This window comes from Jaculus jaculus, chromosome 8 (assembly GCF_020740685.1).
Source record: "Jaculus jaculus isolate mJacJac1 chromosome 8, mJacJac1.mat.Y.cur, whole genome shotgun sequence".
NCBI lineage: Eukaryota > Metazoa > Chordata > Mammalia > Rodentia > Dipodidae > Jaculus > Jaculus jaculus.
The window spans coordinates 135,753,485-135,764,329 of record NC_059109.1 but is presented as its reverse complement, the minus strand read 5'-3'; the positions used below and the strand labels follow the sequence as shown (position 1 = coordinate 135,764,329).

General features: G+C 52.6%; 1 protein-coding gene across 1 annotated transcript; it reads right to left on the bottom strand.

Annotated features, from left to right (window-relative positions):
* Window positions 1-4,043: 4,043 nt before the first annotated feature.
* Pck1 (phosphoenolpyruvate carboxykinase 1) lies at window positions 4,044-10,326 on the bottom strand. The gene is made up of 10 exons (XM_004663838.2): window positions 10,192-10,326; window positions 9,753-10,015; window positions 9,159-9,340; window positions 8,496-8,699; window positions 7,947-8,134; window positions 7,314-7,476; window positions 6,311-6,535; window positions 6,096-6,227; window positions 5,286-5,381; window positions 4,044-5,122 (listed from the first exon to the last, which is right to left on the bottom strand). Exons 2-10 carry the CDS (start codon window positions 9,974-9,976, stop codon window positions 4,668-4,670), a joined length of 1,869 nt encoding a protein of 622 aa, XP_004663895.1. The 5' UTR covers window positions 9,977-10,015; window positions 10,192-10,326; the 3' UTR covers window positions 4,044-4,667.
* Window positions 10,327-10,845: the final 519 nt, after the last annotated feature.

Below are 10,845 nucleotides of genomic sequence, written 5' to 3'. Positions count from 1 at the left end.
GGGATTTGGGGAGCAAAAGAAAACAACTGGAGAGAATTGTGATCAAAATACATTATGTATATGCATAACAATTATACACATGTGAAAAGTGTTTAAAAATAACATAAACTACAGAGTGAGTGCCAGGCCAGCCTGGGTTAGTGTAAAACCCTACCTCGACAAAACCAAAAATAAATAAATAAATAAAATGTTAAAAAAGAATAGAATAGCCAAGCATGATGGTGCACGCCTTTCATCCCAGCACTCGGGAGGCATAGGTAGGAGGATTGCCGTGAGTTCAAGGCCACCCTGAGACTACATAGTGAATTCCAGGTCAGCCTGGGCTACAGCAAGACCCCGCCTTGAAAAAAAAAAAAAAAGGAATAAACAACAAAAAAGTTCAAGGTCATCCTGGGCTATAAAGTGAATTAGAAACCAGCCTGGGTTATAAATGACCCTGCCACAAAATAAAACAATGTCTTTACTTCAGCAAGGAATGTTGCATTTGGGTCAATACTTTTCTTCCCCAAACAAATTTCTTCCACTATCTTTTTTATTTTATTTATTTATTTATTTTCGGCAGCAGTGAGAATGGGACCCAGTGCTTCACTCGACAGACGGTGCCAAGCACTTGAGCTACATTCCTGATCCTGTTTACTCTTTATTTTGAGACTAGGTGTTCCAGAGAGGCTTTGAACTTGTGATCCTCCTGCCTCAGCCTCCAGAGTGCCTGGGATGACAGGTCTGCACCACCAGGCCCAGTTTCTACTGATATTTTCCACCGAAGTCAACTAACCTTTCCTCCTCACTGCGGATGAGGAAATGTTTGCAAACAAGGGCTAAGTCCTGCCTGAGGCCTGCTTGCCCCCATGCCCTAGATGGCCCGACTCAGGATTTTCTCTCCCACAGCCGCCCTCCACTCACTCCTTCCTTGGCCCTCCCTTCCTGTTCTCCAAGATGCCACTGTGCCCAGGGAAGAAGGGTCAGAACAGAGCCTGCGGGACGGCCCACTGTCAACCACCTACGAGACCAGCTGCTGGCTGCGCGCTCCCACCCCGTCATTTCATCCGGAAGCAGCATCCACAGCAAGTCCAATTATGCAATTAAAGTCATTTTCCTGGGCTGAACAAATATTTACGGCAGATTTTGCTGTAAATTGCTTCGCCTGGAGAGCAGGTCTGCCATTCAGGCTGGCAAACACTGGCACATTTGCATATCCCATTACCTAGGGGTTCACAGCACAGCCAAGCTGTGGGACCCGGGCTGTGTGGGCAGGGCACCCAGGGGAGAAGTGGCACAAAGACCCTGGCAGGTGTCAGCCACGCAGATGTGTTTCCGGCCCCAGTGTGTGGCCGCTGTGGACCGAGTGACGTCCGTTGCTCCGCTGCGGTGGCCCCGAGTCCCCGCTCTGTGCATCACAGAGACCGCTGCGCTTTTGTTCCCGCGCTCCGGGGGTCGAGGTGGCAGAGGGAGCGCAGCCTGTGGACGCGGCTCCGTGATAACCAGCCCCACGTGGATGGCGCTCAGCCGCCCTTCCCACAATGGGTACAGTGCTACTGGGGGAGGGGAGGCCTTGAGCAAGGGGCCACGTTCTGAGACCCTCCTGAGAGCTCTGCTCAGTCGAGCCTCCTGCTGGAAAACTCCAGGCCAAACTCAAAATGGCAGAGCAAAGAAACTGCTCTGGCTTACAACCCAGGCGTGTCTGTCTCAAGCTTCCTCTTCTCCCCTGAAGGAAACCTTACCTCTGCCAGTGGGCAGAGGACAGGCTCTGGAAGCCGAGGTCTCTCAGTTTAGGAGCAGCCCCTGGCCATGCTCCTAGTTTACAGCAACGTTCTGGGGTTTCTTGCGGAACAGCAGGATGTGGGGGTCAGGACAGATAAGAATATGTTCAAAGCCGCTGTCAGTGAAGGCCATGGCCACTCAGAGATTATTCCAGAATCAAGGCCAGGTGCTTATCTGTGGGGGGAGGTCTAGGGGCTCCGAGAAGGGTGTGGGGTGCGTGAATAAAGGGGACTTGCTGAGAGTCAAAGCAGCTCTTCAACACCTGTGGAATGTTCCGGCTTCGAAGCCCCTTCTGTGCCCCAGACATCAGGAAGATGGGCTGGGAGCATGGGCATGGGTCCTCGCCTTTCTCGGGTCTCAGTGGCTGCACACACCCTTCTCCCCCACCCCCACCCACACCCTCTTCTCTTTTCTCTTTCTCCTCTGTCACTGAAATTGAATAAGCCCATGGGACGAGCAGCCATGGCCACAACAGAATGGTGAAATGTGGATAAAGTGGGCGTATTCCCCCATCCAATGAGAGCCAGCTGCTGGAGACAGAGTCGGGCCGCGGGGAGAAGTATGTGCGTCCCGTCACCTACACTCATCCCATTACCGCCTTACAGTAAGCTTGCCGGACCTTGCTGGCCATAGAAGTGTCTGGAAATATCCGTTCATCTTCCGTCCTCTGGCTGTGCGAAGCATGGAGCGGCACAGGCACCGCACACTCGGGGACGACAGGCCAGTCAGGAGGCCTGGCTGGGAAACTGAGTCGGAGACCAGCCATGAGCTCTTTTTAAAGAGCCCTGCAAACTTAGTGTGCATCAGTCATCTCCAGGCCACACCCAGGCGTCTAGGGCCTGGCGGCGACGTGGCCACACACGGGGCGCTGAACAGATCGACGGACAATGTCCTGCAGGGGTTGCCATGATATGTAACCAACTACTGCCTGGTGCTGCGTCTTCGGTCCCATATACTGTCCTACAAGCTACCAGGAAATGGACTGGGGCCAGCCCCCATCCCAGCCTCGAACCAACCACCTCCTTTTGTCTTTCTCAGAGCTAAGAATTCTACAGTGAGCAGAGCGGAAGGGACAAGCGCGTGGGCCGCTGGTTGAAATGCGCATCTCAGACGGCATTCCTCACAGGGAGGTCTTCTCCCACCAGCGTCTTGGTCTTGCAATGGGCCAGATGGTCTTAAGAGCTGGATCTGACTTGCCTTCCTTAAAGGTGGAGGGGAGGAGAGCCAGGCGTGGTGGCGCACACCTTTAATCCCAGCACCTGGGAAGCAGAGGTAGGAGGAGCGCCGTGAGTTCGAGGCCACCCTGAGACCACATAGTGAATTCCAGGTCAGCCTGAGTTAGAGTGAAACCCTACCTCGGAAAACAAAAACAAACAAGCAAACAAAAAGTGGAGGGGAGGCTGCTGAGTTTCCTGTGCTGGTGCACACTCTTGGCCTCAGTTTCCCCACCTATAAAGGTGGGGTGATCTTAGCTTCAAAACTTCCACGTGAAGCAAAGAAGCCAAGAAGAAGAGCAGGTCTGTGGAGGTGAGGTGTGAAGAGAGGTGTGGGATCACTGCGGGAAGGAGCGATTTCACAGGCTGCACCCGGAAAGGAAAACAGAGCTAGGGGGAAATGAGCCTTATCTGCAGGGCGAACGCACTGTATAAAGTTTATGATTTGTTTGGACTGTTCTGTAACAACCAATAAACGTGTGGAACAGAGGAGGACTGGGGAAGGAATTGAGGCTAACACGGGCCCAACCGACGGTGTAGCCATTACGCTCAGTATACAGAAGGAGTGCAATTAATGCTTGTAAAGCAGAGCCACGGCCAGTTTTCTCTTCTTCCTGCTTGTCTCTCCACCCTCCACCCTACCTGTGACAGTTGAGAAAAACGTTGCTTAAGAGTTTATTAAAAAGACAGTTAAAAAGGCAACATCCTATGACTATCTGCAATGTGATTCTTGAAGGCAGAGCCCTCAGGCTCCAATTTCCATCAAAAACTCCCGGTTGGCTGTGCAAGCTTTACTGGCCTGCAGAACAGTTAAAGGGCGCCAACTAGTGGCACCTCGAACTTAGCAAGCGGGACTCAATCTCTCTGCTTTCTCACCTCTGCCTCTAGCAACTCACCCCCAGCCCTCCTCCTTCCCCGACCACTACCATCCACCCCCTTTCAATGGCGACTTTGCGTGTCCCTGCCTGCTTAAGAAAGGGACAGGATTTGAACAGCAAAGCGTTTAATCAGAGTACTTTTTAGCCCCCTCCCGGCTCTAGTAAGAAGAAAAAAAAAAGCAAGGTAAAATTTCTTTTCTATAAAAGTTTATTTCATAACTTTTTTCTCCCAAGAAGTGGTCAGGGCACCTATTGTGATTATGTAAAGGTAAGGAAGGGCAGTGTATAAAAATAATTTAAACACACATATTAGTAACAAAGTGACACTTCTTTCTAGTAACAACTAGGAAATAAACTTGCCCACGATTTTTCCCAAAGGTATTAAATATATTGTAGAAAATGGTACAGACAGACAAGCAGGCAGGCAGGCAGACAGACAGACAGACAGACAGACACATACATACACACAAACACACACACACACAACTCAAGTACTGGTTTCTGTGCACTCCAGCTGACTGATATAACTAAAGTGAAAAACTGAATTCCTGAGTGACCTTAACCTTGAACCAAACAAACATGCATTGAATGTGGATTTTGGAGGTGCGCTATGATTTCTCCTCCTGATCTCATTCTCTCCTAGCCTGCTCTCTGTGGCTCTCATCTTAACAATTAAAAGTGCCTCTCTAATGTGCCGCATGGCGTGGTGACTACCTCGCAGCTAGGCCGCCTGGGCAGACTGGCTTCCCGGGCTCCCAGCGTGTGCTGTGATGAGAAGGGGTGACTCTGAGGAAGACCCCCCACATGCTCGTGATTACATTTGGCTAATTCTTTGTTTCAGGGCTTGAACCTCTCTCTTGATCTCGCAGGGGAGGTCAGCATTGACTTGGTCTTCCAGATACTGCTCAATGTCTTCTATTTCCTTCTCCCAGAACTCCTTGGAGATGGCAAACAGCTCCTCCAAGTTGACACCCCTCAGGCCTTTCACGTTCAGGGCATCTTCCTTAGGGACGTAGCCGATGGCTGTGAGCTTAGCGTTGTCTTCCCCGTTGATCCGGTTAAACATCCATTCCAGGACTCGGGAGTTCTCGCCAAAACCCGGCCAGAGGAACTTGCCGTCCTTGCCCTTCCGGAACCAGTTGACGTGGAAGATCTTGGGCAACTTGGCTGCGGGGCGGTGGGCCATGCTCAGCCAATGGGCCAGGTATTTGCCAAAGTTGTAGCCAAAGAAGGGCCGCATGGCGAAGGGGTCGTGCATGATGACCTTGCCTGCCACACAGAGAGGCGCGCTGGTGAGCAACGCGCCCATCATCCCGGACTCAGCCCAGCCTGCTAGGTTCCCTGCCCCCTCCCTCCACGGGGACAGAGAGAGACAGCCATGAGGAGGACTCTAATCACTGTCCCGGGGCTTTGGGGCCGGATTCTGACGTACCCTTATGCTCTGCAGCAGCTGTGGCCTCGGATCTCATGGCTGCCCCCACAAACACTCCATGCTGCCAGCTGAGTGCTTCATAGACCAGGGGCACACCTGGTGCAAGGAGAAGACATCTTTAGACACTTTGACACTGGCACACTAGGGTTAGTGATATCAGGTCACCTCTCAGCCAGACAGGATCTTTAAAAAAATTTTTTCTTTAGAGAATTTACATGCCAGGGCCTCAGCCACCGCAATCACACTCCAGATGCTTGCGCCACCTAGTGGGCATGCACAACCTCGCGCTTGCCTCGCCTTTGTGCGTCCAGCTAGTGTGGGATCTGGAGAGTCGAACATGGGTCCTTAGGCTTCTCAGGCAAGCACTTTAACCACTAAGCCATCTCTCCAGTCCCAGGATCTTTTTTTATTATTTTTGTTCTGGATGGAGGAGGGTGTCTCATAGTGTGGCTAGCCCAGGCTGCCTTGAACTCACTATGTAGTTCAGCCTGTCCTGGAACTCACAATGAATCTCCTGCCTCAGCCTCCCAAGTGCCGGGGTTACAGATGTGAGCCACCCTTATGGTCAAGTAGCATATTTTTAATTGAATTGGGCTTGCATTTGTCAAGTTAGCATACAAGGCCTCTCACACCACCTAGGCTGTGCAGTGAGTCAGAAGGCTGGCTCACAGATCCAGACACACCTAGGGGGACCACAGGTCTCAAGAGAGATCTTTGGAGCCCTCCAACCAGGTCATGGTGAGACAGGCTTCCCTGATGGCTTTGGGCCACCACACCTTGGGCACCCAGCACAGATGGAATGAGGCTCACCATCAGGTCTACGGCCACCAAAGATAATGCCTTCGATGGGCACACCTTCTGGAGATTCCCAGGCAGGGTCGATGATGGGGCACTGGCTGGCAGGAGTGCAGAACCGCGAGTTGGGATGGGCACAAGGCTCCTCTACAGCAAGAGAGAGATTTCCCTCAGGGTGTGGCTCACACAAATAGCACTGGCCTCCCGGAGCGCCCCGGGAAGGGACGCACCATCCTGTGGGCTCCACTCCTTATTCTTCCAGGAGGTGACGGTGACACCTGAGGGCAGAGGCTGATCGATGCCTTCCCAGTAGACGCCCCCATCACTGGTCTCAGCTACATTGGTGAAGATGGTGTTCCTTTGGATGGTCTTGATGGCATTGGGGTTCGTCTTCACAGAGGTGCCAGGAGCCACCCCAAAGAAACCATTTTCTGGGTTGATGGCCCTTAGGTGACCTGGAAAGTCGTAAGTCAGAGAAGGAGTCCTGAACGTGAGTAAATCATCACGGAGTTCTCACACCTTCCAGGCTGGTGCCCGGACCCCATTCCCACATGTCTTTGTCTGCCACCCTGCACTGCACACCTGTCTGGTTTTGTTGTTCTGTGGGTGCGTGCATATTGATATGTGCATCGGCAAGTGTGTACGCACATTCCTGTGGAGGCCAGAAAGTTGACACTGGGCGTCTCCCACAATGACTCTCCAGCGTACTTTATCATGTCTTGTTTGGTTTTTCAAGATGGGGTCTCTCACTGAACCTGAAGTTCACCAGTTTGACTAGACTGGCCAGCCAGAAAGTCCCAGGGAACCCCCCTGTCCCCACCTCCCAGCCCTGGGGTCACAGGCACACACTACTACCATGCTTGGCTTTCTGTGTAGGTGCTAGGGATGTGGACTTGGGTCCTCGTGCAGGGCCAGTACTCTACACACTGAGCCTCCCCCCACCCACCGCCCAAGCCTCGTCTGTCCGTTTTGATCCAAGCATCAGACTCACTGAGCCTCCCATAGCTCGGCCTCCCTCTTCATGCTCCCTCACACTACTTTGACAGATGGATGCATGGATACAAACGGCCACGTAAGGCCATTTCATCCAGATGGTTCTCACGGATTGCCTGCAGGACACATGTTCCCAGGGCTTTGCAGACTCTGAACTCTGCATTCAATGTCCAGTGCTGTGGACTTCAGAGGAGCTTGGTGTTTGAAGGCCAGCACCTCACCGGGTCCCTGGAGACTCACCTTGAGCATCGAACTTCATCCAGGCAATGTCGTCACCCACGCACTCGACCTTCCAGCCAGGGAGGGTGGGGCTCAGCATGGCCAGGTTGGTCTTCCCACAGGCGCTGGGGAAGGCTGCTGCCAGGTACTTCCTGTCACCCGCAGGGTTGGTTACGCCCAGGATCTAGGGGGACAAGGCTCTTCAGTACAATCTTTGGTCCTGACATGCATGTCTGAGGTTGTCACAAAGAAACTCATTACTCTTTAATCACATTCTACTAACAAAGCACAAAGAGAAAGAGGTTATATCTTGGCTTTTCCCAAGAAGAGAGAGAGAGAAGGGAGAAAGAGAGATCTGTGCTCCCGTCCGCCCCAGAGGTCTAGAAACGCCCCCTAGGATCTCCCCAAGGACAGATCCACCAGGTCTGTCCTTCAGGTATCAGGCCAGACTAAGGAGTTCAAAAGAATCAAGTCCCCGTTGTGACCAAGCCCATTTGAAAGGGGCATTCAGAAGCAGTGAGGGGATTTCCCAATCTACTGCCACGCACACCACGCACACCACGCACAGACAGGAGCTTCCACGTGACTTATATATTTCATCCCCCCCCCCCGCAAGCCCTTAAGCCCCCAGTGACAGATTTCCTGCCCACTTACCAACATGTGCTCTGCCAGCCACCCTTCCTCCTTGGCCAGGCGGCTGGCTATCCGGAGGGCAAAGCACTTCTTCCCCAGCAGCGAGTTCCCGCCGTACCCACTTCCGAAGGAAACGATCTCCCTGCGGTCCGGGAGGTGGGCTATCAGCGTCATGTCAGGGTTACAGGCCCAGTTGTTGACCAGAGGTTCTGTAAACAAGCATCCAGCCCATATGAGTGAGCCATGCACGCTCCTGCTCAGGAATCTTGCCTGCATTTTCCCATTCAACTTTCCATTCTATCCATCTTTTTTTTGGTGGGGCGGGGGGAGACAGGATCTCACGTAGCTCAGGCTTGCCTCAAATTTACTGTATACTCTAGGATGACCTGGAACTTCTGGTCCTCCTGCTTCTAACTCGTGAATACTAGGGTGATAGCATGCACCACCACGCCCCTCTTATGAGGTGCTAGGGATCGAACCCAGGCTCTCATACATGCTAGACACACACTCTAGCCCACGAGCCACACCCCAGCCCTCCATTCACTGCTGGTTTGGAAACAATGTACTTACTTTTTAAAGGCAGGGGGCACCCCACAGAGTGGAGGCATTTGATGAACTCCCCATCGCCCAGAGCCTCGAGCACAGCTGTGCCCATTCTCGTCATGATCCGCATGCTGGCCACCACGTACGGTGAGTCAGTCAACTCGATGCCAATCTTAGACAGAGGGGAGCCCAGCGGCCCCATGCTGAACGGGATGACATACATCGTACGACCTGCAGAAACGGATGTGTGGGACGGGTGAGAAGTGACCTCAGTTCAGGAAGGCACCTAGCACTGTCTTCCCAGAGGGACCCACGGCCACTCCACATTTGTTTGTTTGTTGGGGGTTTAGTGCATACTAGACAAGCACTTTACTGCTGAGCTACATCTTTCTAACTATTTTTTTTTATTTTAAGGCAGGACCTCATTCTGATCTCATTCTGTAGCTCAGGCGGGCTTTGAGCTTGTCATCCTCCTGCCTCAGCATCCCTAGCAGCTGGGATGGCAGGCCTGAGCCACCTGGCCTAGCAGAAATTATTTTAATATTCTCATAGCATCGCCTGTTAAGCAGAACTGGGTAAGTGGTTTCACATATGGATTAAAAGGCTCTTGAAGCCACAGGACTGCCCGTTGCCACTTAGAACAGTGACAGCCTGGTCTTTGGTCCCACCAAGGGTGACTGTGCTCCTCACCTTCCATGCACCCCGGGAACCTGGCGTTGAAAGCTTTCTCAAAGTCTTCTTCTGACATCCAGCGGCCCAGTTGGCTGGGGCCAGTTTTGGGAATGGGCACCGTGTCCCTTTGCTCCTGGGTGACGATGACAGTCTTGCTTTCTATCCTGGCCACATCCCTGGGGTCAGTGAGAGCCAGCCAGCTGTAAAAGTCACAGGAGTTCCTTCAGCCCAACACCCTTAGGTGTATACCCATCTTACCCATCGCCATGTTCTTCCAGAGTCTCTCCAGATGTGGAGAGCACTGGCCATGTTCCCCTAAGTGTGGAAGTTCAGCCGATCCGCATGTGACCAGGCGGACATTTGCTAAACCGTGAGCTGACCCCCGAGAATAGGAATGCCCTCTATGTTTATCGGAAACCCACTTTGTTCATCTAGGAGCTGGTGTTTCTGCCAGCATCGTGGGATGTACATGCAGCTATGGGGTTCGGATGTTTTTGCTAAGTTTTTCATGAGTTTGCAACTCCAGGAGTCTTCATTCTCCTCTTCCTATGGACTCCACAGACAGGGAAGAGAGGAGCCCAGGGCAGGAGCATGGGAGGTCACAGGACTCACCAGTTGTCATACTTCCTCAGCTTCCGGATAATACCCTCCTCCTCCATACGGCTCAGAAGCCGCCCGTTCTCCTCCTCCGAGCCGTCACAGATGTGGATATGCTCTGGCTGGCACAACTGGGCACTGGTCTCCACAAACTCCCTCACTGCCTGGGGCAGGCTGTCAAGAGTGCCCTGAACAACTTTGGCAGAGAAGTCCAAGCCATTATGCAGCTGAGGAGGCATGTCTGCAGCTGGTCAGAGGGGCACCAGTGCCAAGGTCACCTGAAACAGAAAACACGGGCTCTTGAACACAAGCACCCCACGTAGCCTTTCCAGACCCTTCCACAGCTGTTGTGTGGGTTGCATGTGGCCAGGAAGTTGTGGATCTGAGGATAAAAGCAAGTGAGTTAATACTGTCACTGTGATTTTCGGAGATGTGGAGAAAAGGCCCTGCCTACCTTTCCTTCTGGGGAAGGTCGGAAGAGGAGATCCAAAGGCCCTTGCTGGGTTCTCCTTGCTGGCGAGGGCGTGTTCCCAAAGGAAAGGCAGTGCTTAGTGGCCTAGCCTCCTGACTTTAAATACTGTGTCAGAGGGTGGCCCTGCCCCATAGCTGCACCCGGAGGCTCGCCTCTGACGTCAGGGGCAGGTCTTTGGATCATGGCCATGGCCAGCGAGGTTTGGGACTAATTTGGGAGATAATGATTGAACAGCGAGTTGTTAATGAATGTTGGGAGCCTCGGCACCTAACCAGACATAGTGAGTCCTTACACAACATTTTGATTGACTAAACTTTGACCCTGTTCATTGCTGATGCAAAACGCACACCCTTTCCTTGACAGGCAGGTGGGGTCAAGGACAAGACTGGCCAGGGCACCTCCTGGACTTTACATGTTGTTGGCAGCACATTTTGTGTGCCAGCAACTTCTGGTTGTCAAAACACTACCGCCATGAGGTGTCACCCTGCAGTCAAAGTTCATGAGAAGAAAACACTGCCACTGTGAGAATATATATCTTCTTGGCAAATGTCTCCAGCAGCTGAGCTAACCGAGCGCGCATGGCTTGACTGGGTGTCTGCTAGTCACCCCTAAGTGTAAAGACGGAGGTCACCGACT

Coding starts and splice junctions, on each gene's coding strand:
- Pck1 (XM_004663838.2), bottom strand. CDS start 9,976: ATGCCTCCTCAGCTGCATAATGGCTTGGACTTCTCTGCCAAAGTTGTT. Junction 9,341..9,752: donor CTGAGGAAGTATGACAACTG/GTGAGTCCTGTG, acceptor TGACTTTTACAG/CTGGCTGGCTCTCACTGACC. Junction 5,382..6,095: donor TGGTGGCCGTAGACCTGATG/GTGAGCCTCATT, acceptor TCCTTGCACCAG/GTGTGCCCCTGGTCTATGAA.